Source organism: Rhinolophus sinicus, linkage group LG01, assembly GCF_036562045.2.
Source record: "Rhinolophus sinicus isolate RSC01 linkage group LG01, ASM3656204v1, whole genome shotgun sequence".
Taxonomy (NCBI): domain Eukaryota; kingdom Metazoa; phylum Chordata; class Mammalia; order Chiroptera; family Rhinolophidae; genus Rhinolophus; species Rhinolophus sinicus.
The window spans coordinates 169072477-169095685 of record NC_133751.1 but is presented as its reverse complement, the minus strand read 5'-3'; the positions used below and the strand labels follow the sequence as shown (position 1 = coordinate 169095685).

Sequence of the window (23209 nt, the reverse complement as noted above, 5' to 3'; positions counted from 1 at the left end):
GCTTCGTATTCTTTGTACTCAAAGGGCCATCACTGAAACCTCGGTTTACCACTGCTGGCTGTAGATCTCAGGGCAAGTTCTGTTTTGTTTTGATTTTAACCTCGCTGTGACTTTGTTTTCTCATCTGCGATTATGAAATAATAAGATGTTGCAATGATTAAATGGGATATATCCTATTCAGCAATGAACACTGTGACTAGAATATAATAAACTCTCAAAATGCTTTAAAAAGTTTCTTGATTTGTAATTTCTATATGATGCCATGATTCTGTTCTGAGGAGAGCACAAATATATATTGTTTGGGCTACCCAGGAGACTACCAAAAACAAAACAAACAAACAAACAAACAAAAAAACAGGGCAAAATTTTCTTGTAAGAGTACTGAGTTTTCAGAGTGGAATGTGTTTCAATGCCTAAATCAGAGAGATCCAGGAAGAAGTAAAAGCACCTAGCAAACGAAAAATGTAATAGCAACCAATACAGTCCTTGGAAAACTTTGTCTACATCAACTTTGTGAGGGAAGAGTAGACGGTGCCACGAGGGTAAAATATCATATAGGATTATAGCCCGAGTTGCAGCGTAAAAAGGAAGTGAAAAATCTGCATCATTTGCGTAAAACTTTCATCTTCTTTGCCTAAAGAAAGATTAGGAGCCTATTTTTCTAGCAGCTCTAGATACCTCTCATTGTTTAAGCTCTAGGTACCTCTCACTATTCCTGGCTAATTTCAAGGTAGAGGGATGGGCTCTAACAATTGTTTATATGGTCACATGTTTTTGTACAATTTTTATAAATAAGATATTACAACCGCAAGTTTTTTTCCACTCAGATTTCCTCTAGCCCATTTCCTCTTGAGCAGGGTGGTATTGGAGTGGCTAGAGTATTTTTGAGATCCTGCTAAGGGGAAGTTCGAGGGCATACATGTACTTTGGGTTTAGTGAGAGAGATTTAGGTCTCTTCAGTGCATTAAGTGATTGCTCGCTGTTCTACAGGAATGTCTTCCAGGAATCCTCCTACCGCCACTGTACTGAGTCACCCTGCTTCCTGTCAGGACCCTAGGGTGATATCGTGATATGAAAATGTCCTATGGTGCCTCTTAGCTATGTGAACTTTATGGGATTGGAATAAAACAGGTTTCTCCTCCTTTCCTAAACTAGTTTTGCTCTAAGTTAGATAAGATTCAGATATAGTTCATCTGAAATTTAAAATTCTTATTCTATTTTTATTTAAAATAAATGGAAATATTTGCAGAAAATAAAGTAGGATGGCTTTCTAGTTTCTAGTTTCACATTTTAAACCAGAATCTCCATTTTGGAGAGGTACTTTGCCTTTAAAAATTTTCAGATGATGGGCATCTACATTGCAACATTTCTACTGATTTTTATAATTTATGATTTTTGCAGATGAAGGTGTATAATATTCTATATTCTAAATTTATAAGCAGAAAAAGGAGCATGATTATCTTTTCTTCTATGGGATGATAGTAATGTCCATTTAGTGAAAACTTTAAAATAGCAAATGAATGCTTAACAAGGGACTATAGTAGGATGGGTGGAGTAACAGCTGATGTGTTATCTGCCGCGTCATTCTTACAGCTGTTGAAATGAGTTATTCTGCTTCTGTCTTTAGTAGACACATTCCTGTGTCTGTAGCCATGTTGCTTTTCATAGATGTGTTTCCATCAGGCTTTCAGTGAGCTCTATTTTTTGAAGCATATGCTCCATTGAATTATCTAAGAAAAATAGTGGAATATTTTTATGCCCAGTTATTTTCATAACATATGGCTTAAATCAGCAAATGTCTGTTTTTTTGTTCATTGTTTTCTACATTAAATGAGATGCTACCACTATTTTTCCAATTTATTAAAGTATACAGATATAAATTACACATCGGTATGTAATTTGAAATGTTGGGATTATTAAAAAAGCACAGATGCTAAAAGTCAGGGTCAGAAAACGAGAAAGAGAATGGGATAATAGCATAAGCACCCTAAGAAACTCTTCTGGAGTTAATATCCATAAGCCTACGGAAGGCATAGGAATGGGCATAGAGAACATAGACAAAAGTAAAAGATATTGACTTGGATCAAGATAGGAAAGAGGCAGAGATAGAGGTAGAGGTAGAGATAGAGAGAGGTATTCAGCACAACTCTGTGCATTTTCTGAGTAACTTAGTTATCCACACTATATTTTTGAAATGTTATGTCTTCCTTCCAAAGAGAATATTTTCTCTTGTGGGAAGTTATTAACGCATAGTAAATATGAAATTATAGAAGGTAATTAACGAAACAGAAGGCCCCGTGGGGTGCCAAAATTTTTTTATCTATAGAATAAGGTAGGGTGAATATAAACTAGTTCAAGTGTGTGACCCAGTTTACTCATAAGGATAGAGAGGATTACAGCATTATCTTGGAGGAGTTATGAGGATTATTGTTATGAAAAGAAACAAGGAAAGGAAAAACCAAAAAGATGAAAAAAGTTGTTACGGTATAACATGTATTTGGAAAGTACCTAATATAGATACTGACACAGAGGAGACATTTAAAAATTAGATTTGTTATAAACAATTCTTTCCTTTGTTTAAGGTGAAAGTATTTAAAAAGCTTTAGATTTTGAATCATTGCAAAATTAAAAAGAAAAACCATCGAATAAGAAAAATGAGCTGAGAAAGACACTCAGATATTTCTTAACTAAATATGTTCCACAATAGTTCCACCATAATTTTGTTTATCTAAAACCTAGTTCCATTAACATCAATGTACTTGCTAAATTAACAACTCACAATTCCAGAAATGCAAATTGTATCATAGGCAAATATGCTCTTTAGAACATATTCTTGTACATTTAAAATATTCTAAGATTTATAAAATCAAAGATTCTTCAGTAATGCTTCTTAATATTAAATATGAAATTATTTTCATTTGCCATTTTCTTTTCTTTTAGGTGAATCTTTTTTTCCTGTTAAATATTGTACGCGTTCTCATCACCAAGTTAAAAGTTACTCACCAAGCAGAATCCAATCTCTACATGAAAGCTGTGAGAGCTACACTGATCCTGGTGCCATTACTCGGGATTGAATTTGTGCTGATTCCATGGCGACCTGAAGGAAGGATTGCAGAGGAGGTCTACGACTACATCATGCACATTCTTATGCACTATCAGGTATGCTGTTCCTACATCCCGGAGGCGGCTTGAGAAATTGGGTATTAAATGTATATATAGCTTTGGTTTTATTTTTGACTACATATGCAGTAAGTTGGTTACAAATAGTGTACTCTGTATCTTTTTCATTTGAAATCAGATTATTCAATTTTTCTTTTACAGGGTCTTTTGGTCTCTACAATCTTCTGCTTCTTTAATGGAGAGGTACAGTGATTGATTTTGTTCTTCAATTATTTTATATTAGCAATATATTTTTTTCTTAATAAATGAGACATAATTATGAATTCCTTAGGAACAACTATTTCAAATTTTGTTTCTATTAGGAAAGAGAACCACAGAACCTCTTTTCATAGACGCAACTCTCCTTCCCAAAAGCTCAGGTTATATTGGAGTTCAAGGCTAGGGCAAATACAGCCTCACTTTAAAATACTTCCATCAGTGACTTTTATTCATCTAGTCTTTTGACCTACCTTTTGAACCAATTCTATTAAGCCTGGACTTTGACCTATGTATAGTGCTAGGCAATACTTAACCTCATAGAATGTACATATACTCTAATAGGAAAAAGAATTAGCTCTTTTTCATTTTCCCCCATTCTTTGTTTATTTGCCTAACCCACAATATGGTCTTTGGCAACAGTTTTACAGTAGGTAGAAAAGGATTTAAAGAACTTAAACTCTCAGTTATATATGGAGGAGGCACAGTGGTTTAGGAAATTTACAAGAGAATGCTCTAATTTGCAACAACACGTCAATGTAGTCATGAATATTTCAATATTTTTATCCAAGGCTTTCCTAATTGAAAAGTTTCAGGCATTTTAGAAACTGGTAGTACCATATTTCCTATGTGGTGTTATAGCTTAGTTAGAGCTATTTGACTTTTTGCTACATGTCTTTAATCTACTTGACAAATTTTAATCTGTTGGAGAATTTTGGCAAAATTCAACAAAGTTTAGAAATTCAGACAGCAACTGAGTGAGACTGAGACACTTGGTAACTGAAGCTTATCACGAAGCTTCAGATGGAAAACACATGGGACTAGCTGGCATAACTTTATAAGGACAACTCCTATAAAACAAATCAACATTGGAAATCATGTATATATAAAAAAAACTACTAAAGTAAACCTTTACTTAAGTAATATTTTACTTCTCTCTCATAGCATATAGCAAAATTTCATGTTTAATTTTTTCATTAAAATTAAAAAATATTTTAATATTTAATTATAGGTATATATTTCATATATTTATTTACAATGTGGTATAGAACTGAAAAACATACTGGACTGTTTAACATCTTTAAATGGTGCTGCCATGATTCTTCTACTACACAGAGGATAAGAATGACTATTTTTCTGAAGTCAGTGAGAAGTGGAGACAGAGAATGCAATTAGGACGAATAAATAAATCATTTGTTTTGATAATAAAATCCAAATAGCAATTGTTACATTCCCCTATAAACTATTACTGTGTAAATTGAATTAGATAATTCTATTTACTGCTTATATGGGAATTTACAGTTAAATATAGATGAGAGAAATGGCCAAAGAAATGGACAAGAAATGCCAAAGAACATGTGTGAAACATGAAAGATATACCTTTGCACTGACAGAAACAGATTTGATTTTTATAAAGGGTCAATTGTAAGTGTACAAAACATAATCACTAGTAAAATACTTTGTGACGGAAAGCAGTATATACAAAAGGCATTAATGTGGCAATGCATTTAAACCCTAAAGATTCCTCTTTGTTCCTGGCTGTGGTATCTTGGGCAAAACTCTGAACCTCCTGGAGTCTCAGGGTCTACTTTTATTAAAGAGAGATAAAAGTAAATTTCTTACACAAGTCCCACAAGGATTAATGTAAACTAGGAATGTAAAGTTTTTAGCACAATGTTCCACCCCGAGTAGATACTCAGTACATTACAGGTTCCTTATTAGATTTGTCAAATCACTTCTTTTCAAAAATACATGTATAAAAGGGAATATTAATCATATTGGAATCAAATCCCAATTGGCCCTTTAATCTAGAAGAAGTGGCCAGCAAGGATCTAAACTAATGCCTAACAATCTTGTTGCACTCTATCTGTGTAAGCAAAAGAGACATGGACCTTGATCTTCTGCCATGCCCTAAAATTGAGAAAATGTTGGCCGTAGAAAATTATAATAATACAAAATCTTTGAGCAAGTTGCTGCCAAATCTTTCAGTTCTTCACAACATCTCCAATATCTGTCCCCTTTTCTTCACCTTTCAAGATATAATCCCTGTTTGTGTATAATTCATTTCTCATTTTAAGAAATACTATAATCCCTCCTTTATTGTCTCTGCCTCTTAGTTTTTGGTTTTGTTTCTTAAAATCATTTGCTCAGGCTTTCTTCTTGCTGTTCACATTCAGTCACATAGCTTGCTTTAGTTTAATGTCTCTTTTTGTTGTACTCTCACATTTAATTTTCTTTTGTATTTTTGGCAAAATACTTCTATTTGCATTTCTCACTAGTTAAATAACTGTGGCTTGGTAAGTACTGGGGCCACATTCGTCTCATCTCTAGTCAACTGAGAGAAAAATGTGCACTGCTTGCATAAATAGGGACTCTTGTCATCAGAAGTACCCTCCCCAGTCTAATGGATATATTTAACAACACTTGAGAGTAGATATTTTTATAAAGTGAACAAAAAAATTTGTTGAGAATAACCAAACCCACAGTCTGTAATGAGAACTAGGTAGAATTTTTATATGTAGGTCTGTTAAATATCTTTTAATTGATTTAAGTTAAGGAGTATAGAATTGGTTCCTTATCATGTGCTAAGAGACATATAAAGTTGTAATGTTATGTTTTAAACAGTTGGCCTCACTATTTATATAAAAAACATGTAAAACAATAAAAAACATTTTCATATCTTTAACAACGTCAGACTGTTTTCCTTTCCAATGGCAATTTTCCTTGTAATCGTTCCCTATTAAATTTTTCTCATTAAAATGTTATTAAAAGTGGCCATTTTAATGTTCTGTTGAACAAGTGTGATATTGGATTAGAGGAAGCAGATGAAGAAAAAAAATCCCTATAGAGAGTAACATAAAAATCCCTATAGAGAGAAACAGATGTCTGTAAGGTCTATGGGTCTTTAATTAGGCTTAAGTTCTGTAAATAAGTCCCCATTGTTCAGGAAATTGCTTTCCATGGTTTTCTGATTTAGCTGCAAGGAAGAAATAAGGTGATAATCTTAATCAAAGCAGATATTTCAAGAGCAAAGAGTCAGATATTTCAAAAAACATTTTGACTTTTAGAATTGAATTTAAGCTCTCCTTTTTAAGACCATAAGTCCTACATTCACTTCTAAGATATTACTTCCTCTCAGATTCTCCACAACATTTATGTAGAATATTTTGTACAAAGCTACATTCTACTTCCTTTCAACCAGAGACTATATAGTGTATGTATTCCATCAGTCCAGCATTTAGTCACAAAGTGAGGGGAAATAAATTAAGCATAAAAATCAGGATCAAAAACAGTTCCTATCAGTAATATCTGGATAATTGGCCGAGTCATTTTTGTGTTAAATTTCTGAATATTTATTTAAAAGTCACACTGTAAAGTCAATTCACTTGTCACTTATATTCTTGAAGACATTATATATACAGATATTATTTTTAAGTTACCTTAATATCAATATGTTATTTGGAGAATTTAGAAATACATTACTAATCCATAAGGGAAACAAAGTATAACTTTTTTCAAGATATATTTGTTGTCCTATAAATGCTTTTATTTCCCTATTTATGTGACTATAAATCACTCCTTCAGATATAGTTAGCATACATAAAGAAATAAGCTTGAAAGTCCTGAAGTTCCAAATTTCATAATAATATAAATTTCAAAACCAATTTATTGCATTTCTCACTACATAATTTTTGAATTATACAGTAAAAAAAAAGCTATCTGAAATTCTAATAGAAACTGGTAGTACCATATTTCTTATGAAACTCATTAACTTTTTGTTTCTTCCATTTTTCTACATGCTAAAACATAAAATGAGATTTTAAGTGATAGAATATAAGGGACTGTATTTCCCCAGAAATATAGATTCCCAAGGAGCTGCAGATACCCTGGGAACACCTATTGCCTAGAAAGTGTTTGTAATTACAATTGTTTTCTTGATCTCTTAGACAAGAAAATGAAAAGACTCAAATAAGCCAGCCTCATTTTAAAGTTTAATATTGACTGTACACATGAATATAATGAGTAAAAATTTGAGGAATTATATATAATTAGTAGGAAGTTAAACAACTATTGCTTGAGTTATGTTTGTAGTACATGAATTTCTGGAAATTTGCTGTTTAGATGCTCTGATTCCCTTTGAGGGAGCAATCCAAGTGTCAAAGAGCAGTCGAGAGCTTGAGGAAGCTAATCCAAAGCTGCATATGCATTGGAAAGACAGATCAGGTCACAGGAATGTGGCCAATATATTTGTAACCTAGAAACAGAGGGCCCCCAAGCCAGTCTTTTCACTCATTAGACACCTGGAAATGTTCAGTTTATTGAGTTGCAGATGTATTTGAATATTCTTATTTGCCCTCACAGACTCAATATGAAGAAAATTACCCCAGTGCCTTATGTTCAGATAAAACCAAAGTCACTATATATGACCTATCTAGTTTTTCACAATACTCATCTCATTTGTAATTATCTGTTCAACACTTTCTTCTCTCTGGGTAGTAAACTCCATGAGGACAAAAAACCCTGATCTCCTCCCCACTGCCAAGAATGCAGCACAATACCTGGTATATGATAATCACTCAATAAAAGGTTGCTGCTGCTGCTGTTGATGATGGTGATGATGATGATGATTTATATTCCCTGTATCCCTGCTTCTTTTTTTTTAACCTCTTTCCCTCTTCTTGAATATTCTCACTCATCTTCTCATTCTATTAATAAAGATATTGATATAAAACTCAGTGCTGTACATGCAAATTTGTAAGTGGCAAATATGGATTAACTTTTATAACAATACATTCATATGCATTATTAAAACTCAAAGATAAGGCATGGAAAGGAAAATATTAATGGACTATAAATGTACAGAGTAATTGCTATAAATTTCCTAATGTAAAGATGGTTCACTCAGTTTAGTTTTTGAAATCAAGTAAAAAAAGAGAAATATTGTTCATTAATTAACATTAATGCTTTTTTAAAAAAAGCTTTTCTACATAACTTATTTTATTGTACTCATAAATACAATACCTTCATTTCAAATAATGGATTGCTCTTGTCTTTTCTGTTTTTTTTTGATTGATAGGTTCAAGCAATTCTGAGAAGAAACTGGAACCAATACAAAATACAATTTGGAAATGGCTTTTCCCACTCAGATGCTCTTCGTAGTGCATCTTACACTGTGTCAACCAGTCTAACCAGTGATGGCACCAGTTATACTCATGACTGTCCAAGTGAACACTTAAATGGAAAAAGCTACCATGATACTGAAAATATTGTCTTAAAACCAGAAAAGTTGAACGATTATATTATATAACAGAGGCAGTATTACTTAGCTATGCTATGCCACTCCTAACTTCAGGATTTGGATCCATGACTTTATAATCAGAAGACTTCAATGTTAAATGAATTTCTTGATTGCCACCAAGAAAGCCCTCACGTGAATTCAGTAGGGTGTTGATAAATATTTAACAGCTAGCTCTATGGAGGGGAAAGAAAGACCTGACTTGTAATATTTGCCAGTTTTTATGGTGGTCCTACCATTGCTGATTTCAATCTACAAACTTGACAACACTGAATGTGGAATTAGGAAAAGATGACTAAAATCAACTCTTGTGGCTGGTGTAAGCCAGTTCTAGTACACTACTACATGAAATCACAAACAAATGCGGCTCTAAAAGTTTATATACACCTTGGGCATGAATCTATTCTTGCTGCCTAAAGAGACCTAGCTAAGGTCTATAGACTTGGAGGTTAAATTAGCTTTTCACTTATTTTTAAAATCTTTATCCCATATTCATTGGTGCAGTTGACTTTTTATTCCCCCCCCACACCCCCCACCCCCCGGAGAGTATTTTAGCCCTTTTTGTATTTACCCTTTCAAATAGAACAGATAATTGCTCCTGTAAAGCTTACCTTCTTCCCAAGAAAGGTAACTGAGCCGAGTTGCTACCGGCTACTGATTTGCTGATGCATCACAGTTACACTCTGTGTCATATCTGTTTTTGAGACTTTATGAATAGTATGTATGATGTGCAATCCTACTTTGATATCATTAGGGAGACAGCTCTGTTGAATACTACAAAACACCTGCTCAGCTACTTTCCCATCTTACTACATAAGAGGGAATCAGTGTCCCTGTATCTGTAAACAGAAACTTTGCCCCTTCCATTTCTACTGTGTAGACAACTTAGCAAATACTTCACATGAAGAAAATCAGTGAAGAGTTTCTTATTTCCTTGGCAGTTTGTAAAAAAAAAAAAAAAAAAAAAAAATTGTGAAAAGTGAGCTTGTAAATACTCATTCTATTTTATAGCCTCAACTCAAATACATACAATCTAGGTAACATTTTTAAAAACAAATACATAATGTGACAATATATGAATGTTGATATCTGATACTGTATCTGGGCTGATTTTATAATAAAATAGAGTCTGGAATTCTATATTTGGTAAATATTTTAAAGACAACCAGATTTCAGCATCAGAAGTTTAGAACTAACAAAATAGCTATGATAACATATAAAATATTTATTGAAAACAAACTCAAAGCCGTTTTTTATTGAACTTCTTAGCTTTGGTGTTTCATACCTTAACAACAGGTATGTTTGACATACTTGTCTTTTATTTTGACGATGAACTTGCAGTCTAATCCAGAAAATTTAAGTGACTCCTACTGTAATAAATGCTAATCCACTACTGTTATGGTTTTTACCCCTTTAAAATATTAATTCTCTGACTTTTACTATCTGAAGATATACGGCTTTAGAAATGTTCCAGGTTATTTTAAAAAACTATAATACAATATATGTCATATACAGTGGTTTAATATTTTAATAGAGCTACTATATAATACAAATCAGTGAAAGATTTGAATATAGCAGTAAGGAAGAATTTGTGTCAGCATGTTTATGGAACATTTAAATTAAGATGGAAGAAAGCCATCTTAAATTATTTTCCACTGAAATATCGGAAAAATAAAAGTGCGATCGATGAGTAAAAGTCAGTTTTGGGAGGAGAAGTCATTATATGTATATGTTTTTACCGTGTATCAACCTGCATCAAATGGATTAAACGATTCACTTAGTTATTAAAGGTTGCTTCTTAAGCCATCAAACAGATGATGAGTTCAGAAGTCAGTTGAAATTGTCCAGGAAAATCATCTAACTTAGTAAGAATTAACATATTAAATGGCCTAGCCAATACATTTATATTTATCTATATACATGTAAAGGTTTTGTCAAATTTGTGGATTTCATAGAAAGGTCACAGAAAAAGGGATATATGCTGTTCTGGACGTTCTACTGCCTAAATTATACAAAGGAATCTTTAAATAAATTCAATTTTTAGCTATTTATTATTCAAAGACATAGATGCAAATCCTTTGCTGATACTATTTACATATTTCACCATTCTTCCAGACAAACCGGTAAGTCTCAACCATAAATGATAGTAGAAAATGTCAAATTATCAGCTAGCATTATATTAAAATTATACTGCAATTTTCAAGATTTTTTATTGTGTTTTTATCATATTAACTTTAGATCAGATTTCCTTTATGGCCAGGATTTATCTATTGTACAGTCTTCAGCTTTAGGCAGTGATTAATCTCTGTTTGTTTTGTACCCATATTTTTTCAGGTGTGATATTTTTAAATTTTAGACTTCTCTAAAGCTGAAGTCCTAACTAAGATCTCTTTTGTATCTTACTCATGAAGAAAAAGTAATATCAATATTTTAAAAGTAAACTTCTTTGGTATCTAAAAACTAATTTTGGGAATTTTTTTACTTTTAAAATGTAGCTCTGCTATTTTTCTTCAAGCACTTGTGCAAGTCATATTTTATTTTTTTAAAAATTCTAATGTGTCATTTTTTAATTTTATAAAGTTATTTTCCAATGCATTTATTCATAAAATATCCATTCTGGAATTTAAGTGTTTGTTCAAATGTAATCCAATGTACATAGAATTAGTGGTAGTTGTAGTGCCGTATTTATTGCTTAATAATTTTTTCAAAAATGTGAACTTATTTTAATTTTCTCTTAGTTTTAATCTGCTAATAGAAACCACCATTTCTTTTATCTGTAAAACATACCAAAGATATCCTGATCAGTTATAACAACTCATGTTATGCCTACTTAATGTATATCTCTATTTTTTGATTGTATGAAAATATTAAAGTTATGAGTTAAAGGTGATTTTCACTTATATTTCCTGGAGTGCTGAATAATCCAACATAACTCTTTGTAGCAATCAGTGGCATTCTTCTTAAAACCAATGGTTATATCTCTATTATCCCCTTTGAGGTTTTCAATACACCCATAAACCATTTCCTCAACCATATTTTAAAATGTTAGGGATTTGCTTATTAAGCTAGAAAATTCCACATAAACTACGATGTATGCAAATTCCTTCCAGAAAGAGGAAAATGTACAGGGATTTTTCTCCTTTCTCCATTATATTCTATTGTGTAATTTTGTATTGAATAGCAGGGGGGGAAAAGAAGAAAAAAAAACAACATTGAAAGATAATTTTTAAAAGAGGGCACATTTGTGACTCACACAAATACAAAATGAAGAAATATCAAAGATTTTGTTTAATTCATTCACTGATGAGGGAACCAGTAATAAATATCACATATATACAGGTAAGAAATGCAGAAACGAATTCACAGAAGCTGAAAAACAGCTCTTTCCAAGGGCAATAATCAATTTCATTTCAACGGATATAAGGGATTTATATTTCTATGGAAGGAGTTATTTACATTATCTGTTTTTACAACTTACATAGTTATAGAATAGCTAAAAAATAAAACAAAGGTAACCTGGAAGGTGGCACTAGAAGTGTTATAATCTTTTCAAATTTTTAACCATTTTAAAGTCTTTCAATTTTTACTCACAGAAATGTAAGTGGAGAGAAAGAAAAACCATATGGGGATATGAAGGCCAAATGTATATAGTAAGGGAGAAAATTTGTTAAACAACTATTTTAAAAACTCCAAAAAATTAATATTCTCTTTTTCTCCAGACATTTTCATTATGATGGGGTTTGTTTGCAACATGCAACATACCTTCCTCGGTTAGAATTTTAGTTCTATTCTCCCTGGTTTACCCATTGACTTTCATGAAATTATTGGTGATATATATATACAAAAATGCTTTTAAATCTTAGGGTTTAAATAAATCTAACATACCACCTTCAGATAAGAAAATCATATTCCTGTGAGATCTAGTTTACATTTATAAGTTTGAGGTATCAGAACAGACGCTGCCCGTTGTGTGTATTCACTATCAGCTCTGAAGGTATGTCATTTGGTAAAAAATCAGTAAGTGGGATATACATTAATAAATGCCATTGAATTCATAATATTGGGCTAGTATTATCTTAAAACAGAGATAAGATTATTATTTCACAACTCTGCGTTTCTGGCTGCAAATTTTAACTCAACAAAGTATATTGAGCATCTACTATTTACAAAGCACAATACTAGGAACATTGCAGTATAAAATGGAATTCCTCCATAGAGATTTTACAATTTAAATGATATTTTACAATCTAATGTGTTCACCTTACTTTCCAAGAGACATTTCTATGCTACTTTGCTGTGCATAGTCTTTGTTTTGAATCTATGAAAGCTACAATTCAGGCCACTCAAATAATTGTACAACATAGTTCACAGGAGCAAATGAAGAATTAAAAAGTGTTGAATTAAATCTGGTATTATTGCTCCCAAGTGCAAAACATTTTTTTCTAAATTTCAATTGGAGTCTATATCAAAAATTCCCAGGCTTTGACCCAGAGACAACTCCTCTCTTGGATCAAAATTCCCCATGCTTTATTCCAACAGTACGGAAAGCATTATGCTAAATAGTGTGAAACATTTACCACAGCTTACAGCGTGCAAGGCACAAAAGATGTGCCAATAGGATAGATAGAATGACAGAAAGTCACCTCTACCTCATCTCATCCCCATGCCTGTGTGTGGCCAGAACTCTACAGAATTAACAGTGGAACTATATCTCTGTGGACTTCACAGGGTTTCACAACTCTGCGTTTCTGGCTGCATATCCACTTTACACAAAAGCGGGATACACCCAGCAAACAAGCAACGTATTTCAACTTAAACACGGGGAAATAGTCTTTATGTTTTTTCTTTCATGTTTATTCTTGTTTTTAAAAGTATCATGGGAAAATAGATAAAAACTTTGCCTGAACCCCAGCTCAACCTAGGAACACATTCTATTTATGTATTTATATTTATTTATTATATTTATTATATACGAGAAGTATTATTTTAGATCAGGAGCCGAGACATGAGAGAGCTATGCGGTTTGGGGGATGGGAGGCATTACTGGCATGGTGACAAGAAGTACACAGGTTCTATGACAGGATTGTGCTTAAGAGTTTGAGAAACGTCACGAAGATGTGAGTGGAGGCACACTGGAAATGGAAAGAGACAAGACCAGAGAGTCAGTATTAACCATATCATCTACAGCCTTGAAAGCCAAGGTGTGGATTTTTAATTTTATTCTCTAGAAGGACAGCAGGGTTTGAGAAAAAGAATAGTGAAATAATCTGACATCTGACATACATTTTTAAAAGTTCACTGGGACTGCTGAATGGAGAATAAACTGTACAGTAGCAAGGGCAAAAGCAGAGTGGAAACAGGGTAGAATCAGGGAGACTTAGGAGACCATTGCAGCTGTCCAGGCAAGAGATGATGCTGGCAGCTTAAAATAGCATGTCAGCAGAGGTCCTGGAAGTCAAAAGATTCTGGATATACACAGAACTGGAGCTAAGGAAATAGGCTTTTGGATTGGATACAAATTTAAGACTCAAAGATGGCTTCATTGTATTTTATTATTATTTGTTGTTGTTTTGTTTCCTCCAGCATTGAGGAGAATGAAGTCACACTCACTGTTTACTCAAACAGGAAGGAATGAGAGAGGGACCGTTGGTTGGAGAAATCAAGAGGTCAGTGTCAGCCATGATAATATTGGGATTCTATTAGGCATCCAAGTAGAGACATGGAATAGGCTGCTCGGTCCATGAGTCTGAAGACCAGGAGAAAGGCGTGGGTTTGGTGTATTAACATGGGAGTTGTCAACATGTCAAAGGCATTGGAAATATTAAAACTGGATGAATTTGCTCAGGAAATAAAAGTAAATACAGGAGAAAAGAAATTCAGGGCCTGAGTTCTAGGGTCCTTTTCCCCAATGTTAAGTAGGTAGGATGTGGCAGAGAGCCAGTCAAGAAGAATAAGGGAGAACTATTCAGTATGGTAGGAAGAACATCAGATGAATGTGTTATCTCAGAAGCTAATTGAAAAAAAAATACTGTTTTCAAAAAAGACAGAGTAGCTAGCCTTGTCACATGCTGTTGGGGCTGCACCCAAAATGAAGCTAAGAATGTCATTAATGTTTTTGGCAACATGAGGATTATCAGTGACATTGGCAAAGGCAGTTTCAGTGGAGTTATTAAGATATCCTTAGAGTGGGTTCCAGAGAATCCTTTTTATTATCTTAAAATACTTTTTTGAACAATCATAATTTTTTTAAAAAATGACATAAAAATAATATGGCAGAATTAAATCCAATGCATCTATTATATATAAGCATAGGGCTTAACTTATTAACAGATTTTCAAATTGGATCACAAGAAAAACCACCTTTTTTTATTTAAAGATTTTCATTAAAATATAGCTAACATACAATATTATATTAATTTCTGGTGTACATAATAGTTATCCAACTGTACCCACCTGGTACAACATATAGTTATTACCATATATTGATTATATTCCCTATGCTACACAAGTGATCACCATGATAAGTCCAGCAGCCATCTGACACTGTACCACACTATCACAATATTATTGACCTCCCCCGCTTTTTAAATTTTTCAATTAGAGTTGACATGCAACATTATTTTATAATAGCTTCAAGTGTAGAGCATAGTGGTTAGACATTTATATAATTTACGCAGTGATCCCCCTGACTAGTACCACCTGGCACTATGCATAGCTACAAACGAAACAGAAACAAACTCATAGATACAGAGAACATTTTGATGGTCAGATGGGTGGGGGATGGGTGAAAAAGGGAAGGGATTAAGAAGTACAAATTGGTTGTCACACAGAAGTCATGGGGATGTAGGGTATAGCATAAGAAAAACCATCTTTGTGAGGTAGACAAAAGGCAAATCTAAACATGTGATTCAGCAACTTTGAAAATATAAAGATGAGCAAGGGGTAGGATACCAGGCAAATCCAAACAAATGAAAAAACTATGGTCCCGATCTTAATATTAGGCACGGCGGAATTTAGGTTTTCTAAAAAGGTATCAAGTTCAAACCGGAGGCCACATGAGTCCAGGTCTCGTGTTGCCTGCACTGCTCCAGCTAATAGACCAACATAGGAGTTGGGTCATAGAATAAGCGTTTATTATCAGAGCAGTGTTTATGGTCTGAGACGGCAGCGGATTAACACCTCCAAAAACTGCCTGAACATTCTCACACCAGCCTGGGATATATAAGGGAAAATCTGGGCATTTCCTCCATAGGCCACATGATGTTCCAGGGGTCTGCATGGAGTCTTCCCTCAGGCGATGTGGCTCTCTAATGTGGCCATCAACCAGGAGCAGTGATGACAGTAAACTGGAAAGAATGCTAGGCCATAGAGATTATGATCAGTAAGCAAGGGGTACTGTGATCATAAGCAAGCACAAATTTCAGGGTAATTATCTAAAGCAAGAAACTGGACAGGGGACATTTCAAGTTCAAACCACAAGAAAGGGGATTTTCAATTGAAAAGCTCGAGGGCAGGGAGAGGCGAGGCCAGGGACATTGCAAGTCCTCTTTTCTGGGGGTCTCAACCGGGCCTTGATTCAAAATGAGAAAAAGAAGTTCACTTTGTAACATTAAAGGGTACAAGTCCCCAAAAAAGCATAACACTTATGAATATCTCTGCAGTTATGAATATATAGCAGAAATTACAGGAGACATAAGGATAACTAGGCAAAAACACAAAAGTAATAGGAGACTATCTTTCTCAACGATTACAAAGTGGATAAAATGTCAGAAAAGAAACAAAAGACATAATTAACATATTTAGAAAAGCCAACTTTCCAACTTAGTTTTACGAAATAAGAATATCATCAAATTCACGATCTAATATTGCTTCAAGAAAAGTAAAATTAATATCTTATGAATAGATATAGATAAAAAACTAAAGTACAATACTGGCAAATAGAATTCAATGCATATTACAAGATATTTCATGAACAAGTAAAATATATTTCAGGAATGCAAGAACTAATCAATATTTAGAAAATCTATTAACTTAATATATCACATTAATAGGATTAAGGAGAAGAACGTCATAAATACAGAGAATACACTGATGGTGGCCAGAGGGGAGAGGGGATGAGCGGATGAGGAATGGGTAAAAATGGTGAAAGGGAATAAGAGGTACAAACTTCCACTTATAAAATAAAGGAGCCATAGTGATGTAATGTACAACATATGGAATATAGTCAATAATATCTTAACTTTATATGGTGACAGGTTGTTATTAGACTTGTCATAGTGACCAGATCATAGGGTATAAAAATGTCAAATAACTATGTTGTATACCTGAAACTAATTAATATATGTCAACTACGCATTAATTTGAAAAAAAATCAAGTTACCTCCCAGGATAGTGGAGAAACCTTTGACAAAATTATATATTTAATTTTCAAAAATAAAAATAAATAAGAAATTTATAGACACTTCGTTGACATGATAAAACATACCTCAGTCCCAAAGTCAACATTATGTCAGTAGAAAAATACTAGAATTTTGTCCCTGGAGTTAGGACCAAGATGTGAGTGCTTATATATCACTACTATTATTCAATATCCAATTAAACAAAATAGAAGTATAAAAGATGGAAAGTAGGAGAAACTATCAAGATTTTCTGATAATAGAATGGGCACACCTGGAGTGCTAATCTAAGCATAGCAGAATTCAGAAATGTAGTACTATGCAAAGTAAATGTACACAAGTCAATGTACATATAACAACCAGGTAAAAGATGCAGTGGGGGAAAAGGAACAAATTCAATAGCCTCAAAAGTAGATAAAATATATAGGAACAAATTAAACGAGAAATGAATTAAATACATTGTAAACACTAGCCGTCACAACAGAGGACAAATTCATGGAAAGACACACCATGTTCATAGATACAAAGATCACCATAAAGATGTTAATTGCTCCTAAATAAATGATAAAGTATATATGCTCCAAATAAAAATAACAGTAGGTAATTATGTTGAACTCAGACGTGATTCTAAATTTCACATGGAGTAATAAAAGTAGTCATAAAGGCCATAAACAAGGAACGTGGGAGACAAGCCCAGACAGATATTATGTAACTCCATAATTAAAACAGTGGTAATGGCACATGACTAGAAGGACAGAGAGAACAAGGGAAGAGGAAGTGTGTATGTAAACCACTTTTAAAAAGTATTTTGTTGTAAATGAAGTGGAAATGGTAGGAACAGGGAGTGAAATGACTTATCACCCATATCATCCAGAGAATCATTAATTATTTTCCTTTCTCACTTTCTCTTCTTTAAAAATTTGCCATCTGAGGTGGCCAGTTAGCTCAGTTGGTTAGAGCATGGTACTAATTAACACCAAGGTTGCTGGGTCGATCCCCACACAGACCACTGTGAGCTGCGCCCTCCTTTAAAAAAAAAAAAAAGTGCCACCTCTGGAATACTAGGTGTAAGAAACGGGATTATTAACAAGCCCCAAAATGTAATGGTTACTCTCGTCTTTAAAAGGTCAAATGCATTGACACTATTATCACCTGTAAAATACAGAAGTCTATGGAAGACAACCATATTCCTCATTAATTTTTACCTGGGAAAGGAGTAGAGATGCTACTCCTTTGTTTGTTTTTTCAAGTTACAATTATAAGCATATACATTTTCCATACAATTTCAGTGATTTAATGGATGCCAAACCATACCTGTGGAAGATGTAAGAGTACTTAAACCCCAAGTAAAACTCTGTATTCTACATTTTTAGCAAAGTTAAATGGATATTCTATTGTTTCAAATTTCTACCTACATTCTCTTTTCTCAGACCCCAGCTAGAAGGCATTTTTCTGTCCTACTGAAAGCCCAGATGTTTTCATCTTATAAATTTGTTCTGAGGTGTGCCTTAAATATTTTTGCTATTTTGATTTGTTCTTCACAATTTCCTTTCAAGTTTCCTTTGACCTCTTTCTTTTTATCTTACCTCAGGCTATGTATTATATTCCATCCAATTACTATCTTAATTTTTCTGGAAACACATTTACATATTTAATCCCCAGTCTATTAATGTTTACACCATGTCTTAGTCTTCTCAGTCTCCATGACAAAAATAACATAGACTGGGTGAGTTAATCAACAGAAATCTATTTCTCACAGTTCCTGGGGCTTGAAAGTCCAAGATCCAGGTGCCAGCAAGGTGCCAAGATCAAGGTTTCATTCTGAGGCCTCTTTTACCTCGTAGGCAGGTGTCATCTTGCTGTGTGCTCACACGACCCCTCTTTATTGGGTATGTGGAGAGTGAATGAGCCATCTGGTATCTCTTTTGATAGGGACACTAATCTTACCAGATCAGGGCCCCACTTTTGTGACCTCATTTAACCTTGATTTTTTCATTAGAGGCCACACTCCAAATATAATCACACTGAGGGTTAGGGCTTTAATATATGACTTTTGGGGGAACACAAACATTCAATCTACAACATTCATTATTTCATTAGAAGTTCTCTATGTACTACCCATTATCTCATAATAAAGCAAACAAAACATAACAAAACAACTAAAATTTACAAAGCAGATAGTGTTTCCTTTTCTGAAATAAGAGTTTAACAAAAATTATTATATCTTATTGCTTACGTCTATTTTCAGAAGTTGCTGATGGCTTTCTTCTTGATCTTTTGTCATAGGACATCCAATTCCCTCACAAGCTCCAAAATTCTCCCTCTTCAAAGTTCATTTTGGTCACTTTCATTTCTTCTTTTTGATATAGCAAATTCATCCATAGTCATTTCCCCCCCTTTGATTCTGTGTCTAGAATGCTTGCCCAGTTGTATTTGTCTCTTGTGTGTACTGTTACTTACTCATACAAAGTTTGTGAAAGAATGCTCTTCATCTCCAAGGATATACCAGGAGCTCTTTTTACAAAAAACCTATTTGATTCATGTCTCCATACCCAGGACACTTTTCCAGATTGCAGTTTATACTCCAGTGTGTGTACTCCATAATTTAGGGTAACCTATACATTCCAGTTTGCTCAAGAGTCCAAATTTGCTGGCTGTCCTGGCATCAGTTCCAGCTTAGCATTTGTAGTAGTGGCCTCAGATCCATGAAGAAAGAGCAATGGTCCTTTCCTGGCATTTCAGACCCCAACTTTGTCCGTGCTCTATCTGGACCTCTTTCTATGTGATGAGTAGTTATCTAAGCCAAAGAAACAGGTCCACCTAGATATAAATCCTCCCCTTCTAACCATATCCTGGGCACGTTGGGACCCCAGAGCTTCCAGCTCAAATGACTGATGCTCATATCCAGGAACTGCATGAGACTTTTGGCTAGATTACCCTTTCTAATGATGGACCATGAGTCTTGTATGCCCACCCCTAGTCTCAGGGAGTGGCCACGGGATGGTTGTTTACACTAAAAAGTAGACAGAACTCAGATGTATAAGCTGAAATGCGCACTTATATCCATATGACAGGCCCTCACAGTGAAAGGAAGAGTTGGAGATGGACATAAAAAGAAGGTCTCCTGGGGGCCAGGGGCCAGTTCACCCCATACTAGCAGGTTCCTGCACAAAACTCCAAGGATTCTGATAATTCTGAGAAATCTAAATTTGAAATTAATCTTTTTTTTTTTTTTTAATTTTATTGGGGAATATTGGGGAACAGTTTCTCCAGGGCCCATCACCTCCAAGTCATTATCCTTCTATTTAGTTTTGGAGGGCACAGGTCAGCTCCAAGTCCAGTTGCGGTTTTCAATGTTTAGTTGCAGGGGGCGCAGCCCACCACCCCATATGGGAATTGAACTGGCAACCTTGTTGTTGAGAGCTAGCACTGTAACCAACTGAGCCATCCAGCTGCCCCTTCGGAAGCTCAGCCGCAGCTTGCTGTCTTTAATATAGTTGTGGAGGGCACAGCTCACTGACCCATGTGGGAATCGAACCAGCAACCCTGTTGTTCAGAGTTCGTGCTCTAACCAACTGAGCCATCCAGCCGCCCCTGAAATTAGTCTTCTTGAGTGTTTTGAATTACTTATTTGTAAAGACAGAAATAGAAAGTTACTTAATAGTTTTGTGGCTTCCTGTATATACTTGAAATATGTAAAATATATGGGTTTCAATTTGTACCCTTGCCTTGTGCTCCCCAGATTTTAGAGAGGAGCCTGAACAATTTTCCTAATTGTTTCTTGGTTTCAATAATGAATTACGTTGAAATGAATTATGAAATAATATTCCATTATTTACTTCTACTCTAAAACATCCCTGACCCCAATTAAAAAGTACATATTAAATGGTTTTAATTCTTTTCTTTTTTCCCAATAGATCTATGTCATGCTTTTATTATGCATACTAATCCCCACATTTACCTTCTACTTTCAATCTGTCATATCTTAATAATCTTAGCAATAACCATGAAAACAGCTAGTTTCACTAATGTGATTCTAATAATTCTATCAATCAAATATTATACTTGCATGATCCTGTGAAGCATTAGCCACTCCTGAAAATAACAATCTTTATCTTTACTTGCTAAGAGGAATTGCAATAGGTTTCCTCTAAAACTCATAAGCTTCTTTTACTGATACATTTTTAAAATCAGCTTCCCTGTTGTTCTAAAGATCATTTAAAATTCTTTATTTCCTGACAATAACATGATAACAATATCTTTGCATTCCTAAACACTGCATGAAGCATCAGAGTCTGTGGGGCGGTTGTTCTTTCTCTGTGACACTGGTCTTCATCAAGAAGTCCGTAGCTCAAAGGATCCTACCTCTCCCTCCTGCATAGAGCTCTGTAAGTTTTTCCTGTCTCTGCTTTTGTTCAACTCTCCAAATGTAGATATATGTATGATAAATAGAAACTAACAGAAAACACTACTTCCCCTCCTCTTTCGCCTATAAAATTGTAGTCAGTTCTGTTTCACATTAGACAGATTTGTCCTGTCTCATCTTTCTTGAATTCTCCATCTGCAGCTGCTTGCAGACATTAACACAGCCCTAGCAAAAGCTAAAGGAGAAAACTCAGTGCTCTGCATAACCAAATACTTTGGTTGATTCCTGCTACTACTGATCTTTTGCAGACACTTACACTCCATTAAGATGCAAACAGTTCTTCCTGCACAGCAGTCTCTGTGTTACCGCCAGCCCCTGGCTCCCTGAATAGCTGTAACACCTGCAGAGACAGACTCACTTTCTTTTCCTCTACTCCGCCTGCTCAGCTGGATGTGTTACCTTCTTTCCTGTGTTATACTGCTTCCTCAATATTATGAGAGCTTGGCACATATTAGGCACTCAATAAATATTCGTTCCTCTTCCATCATCTATTAAAAACTGTATTTGAATCAGTTAGGCAAACACAATCCTCAACCGGTTAATAAAATTGAGCCTTTGAAAATTTGTCAATGTCACAGTTTCCAAATTACAAGGTTAAGACTAGAAATTTTGGACGTGTTTGATAGTAGAAACAGGTTTAAAGCATTCCTATCAACAAGAGACAACATAAAATATTTTATAAGGCAGCCCCTTCGAAGATCTTTTACTGCCTTTTGATAATCAGAGTTTGGGAGAAGAATCTGACAAATAAAAAGAACTAAAAGGCAAAGACATATCTTTAAAATAATGGCTTCCACAACAAAGAATTGGCAACACTACCTATTGTACAGTGTCCCATCTACAAAATAGGGATGTGTTTCTTTTCTGACAGTCTATAGTCTCTTCTGTCTCATGATGAACGTAGATTCATCCTTTTACACACTGATTATTTCCTGTTTGAGTAGCTTGTCATCAGTGACTGAAATAGAAAAACTCCTTTTTTGTTTTGTTCTTTTCATTCAACTGTTATCGCCACTCTGCTATCTCAAATGATGGCCAAGCCCGGTCTGATTGGTGCCCTGCCTCTCTGCAGCATGGCCAGCAAGGCTAATACACAGAGCCAGAAATGTAGACTGGACTGGGGTCGTAGCCCTGACCTGTGCTCAGGACTTTGACTTGTTTATGTGATAGTTGAATATCCATTTCTCAAATGGGGCAACTGACAACATGAAAAACTGAAAATTAGCTGTTTCTAAGAGGATCTGAAGAATTGAGAGGTGTCAATTACTATATAAAGAGATAAGTAAAGGTTTGCAAAGCATGTAGAAATAAATTTTAAAATATCACTAATATGAAGCTATTGTACGATTAAACAGGAAAAGTTGTAACATTGTTGGTAATTTCCAGTAAACTATTAGATCAGCTATGCTTTAACCGTCACAGGTGTTAGACCACAGGGGAGAACAGTTTATTCTATGGCTCCCAGAACACATTTGGTTCAGATCCAGTCTCCTACATTGTTTTACAATGCATCAGATTAGAAAATAAGGAATTTTTAGATGAGCTGAAAATCACCAATCTTTTTCCTAGGAGTTTATGGATAGAATTCAGGAGATCCATGAATTCAGAAACAAAGGAAGCTCATAATTTTATTTTAATTAACTGCTGGCTGAAATTCAATATCTCCTTCAATTATGAATGTAGGTGTAAACCATAATAGCATTAGTAATATCTGTG

The 23209-nt window shown here is 34.3% G+C and overlaps 1 protein-coding gene across 2 annotated transcripts in view; it reads left to right on the top strand.

Moving 5' to 3' along the window:
- The window catches only part of CALCRL (calcitonin receptor like receptor), a 90474-nt gene extending 78913 nt beyond the window's left edge, over positions 1 to 11561 (top strand). For both annotated transcript variants that reach the window (XM_074339068.1, XM_019740750.2), the window contains 3 exons: positions 2941 to 3159; positions 3322 to 3363; positions 8453 to 11561. In XM_074339068.1, coding sequence (XP_074195169.1) covers positions 2941 to 3159; positions 3322 to 3363; positions 8453 to 8683 — 492 coding nt within the window. In that variant the 3' untranslated portion in view covers positions 8684 to 11561. The remainder of the gene's footprint in view (positions 1 to 2940; positions 3160 to 3321; positions 3364 to 8452) is intronic.
- The last annotated feature ends 11648 nt before the right edge of the window (positions 11562 to 23209 follow it).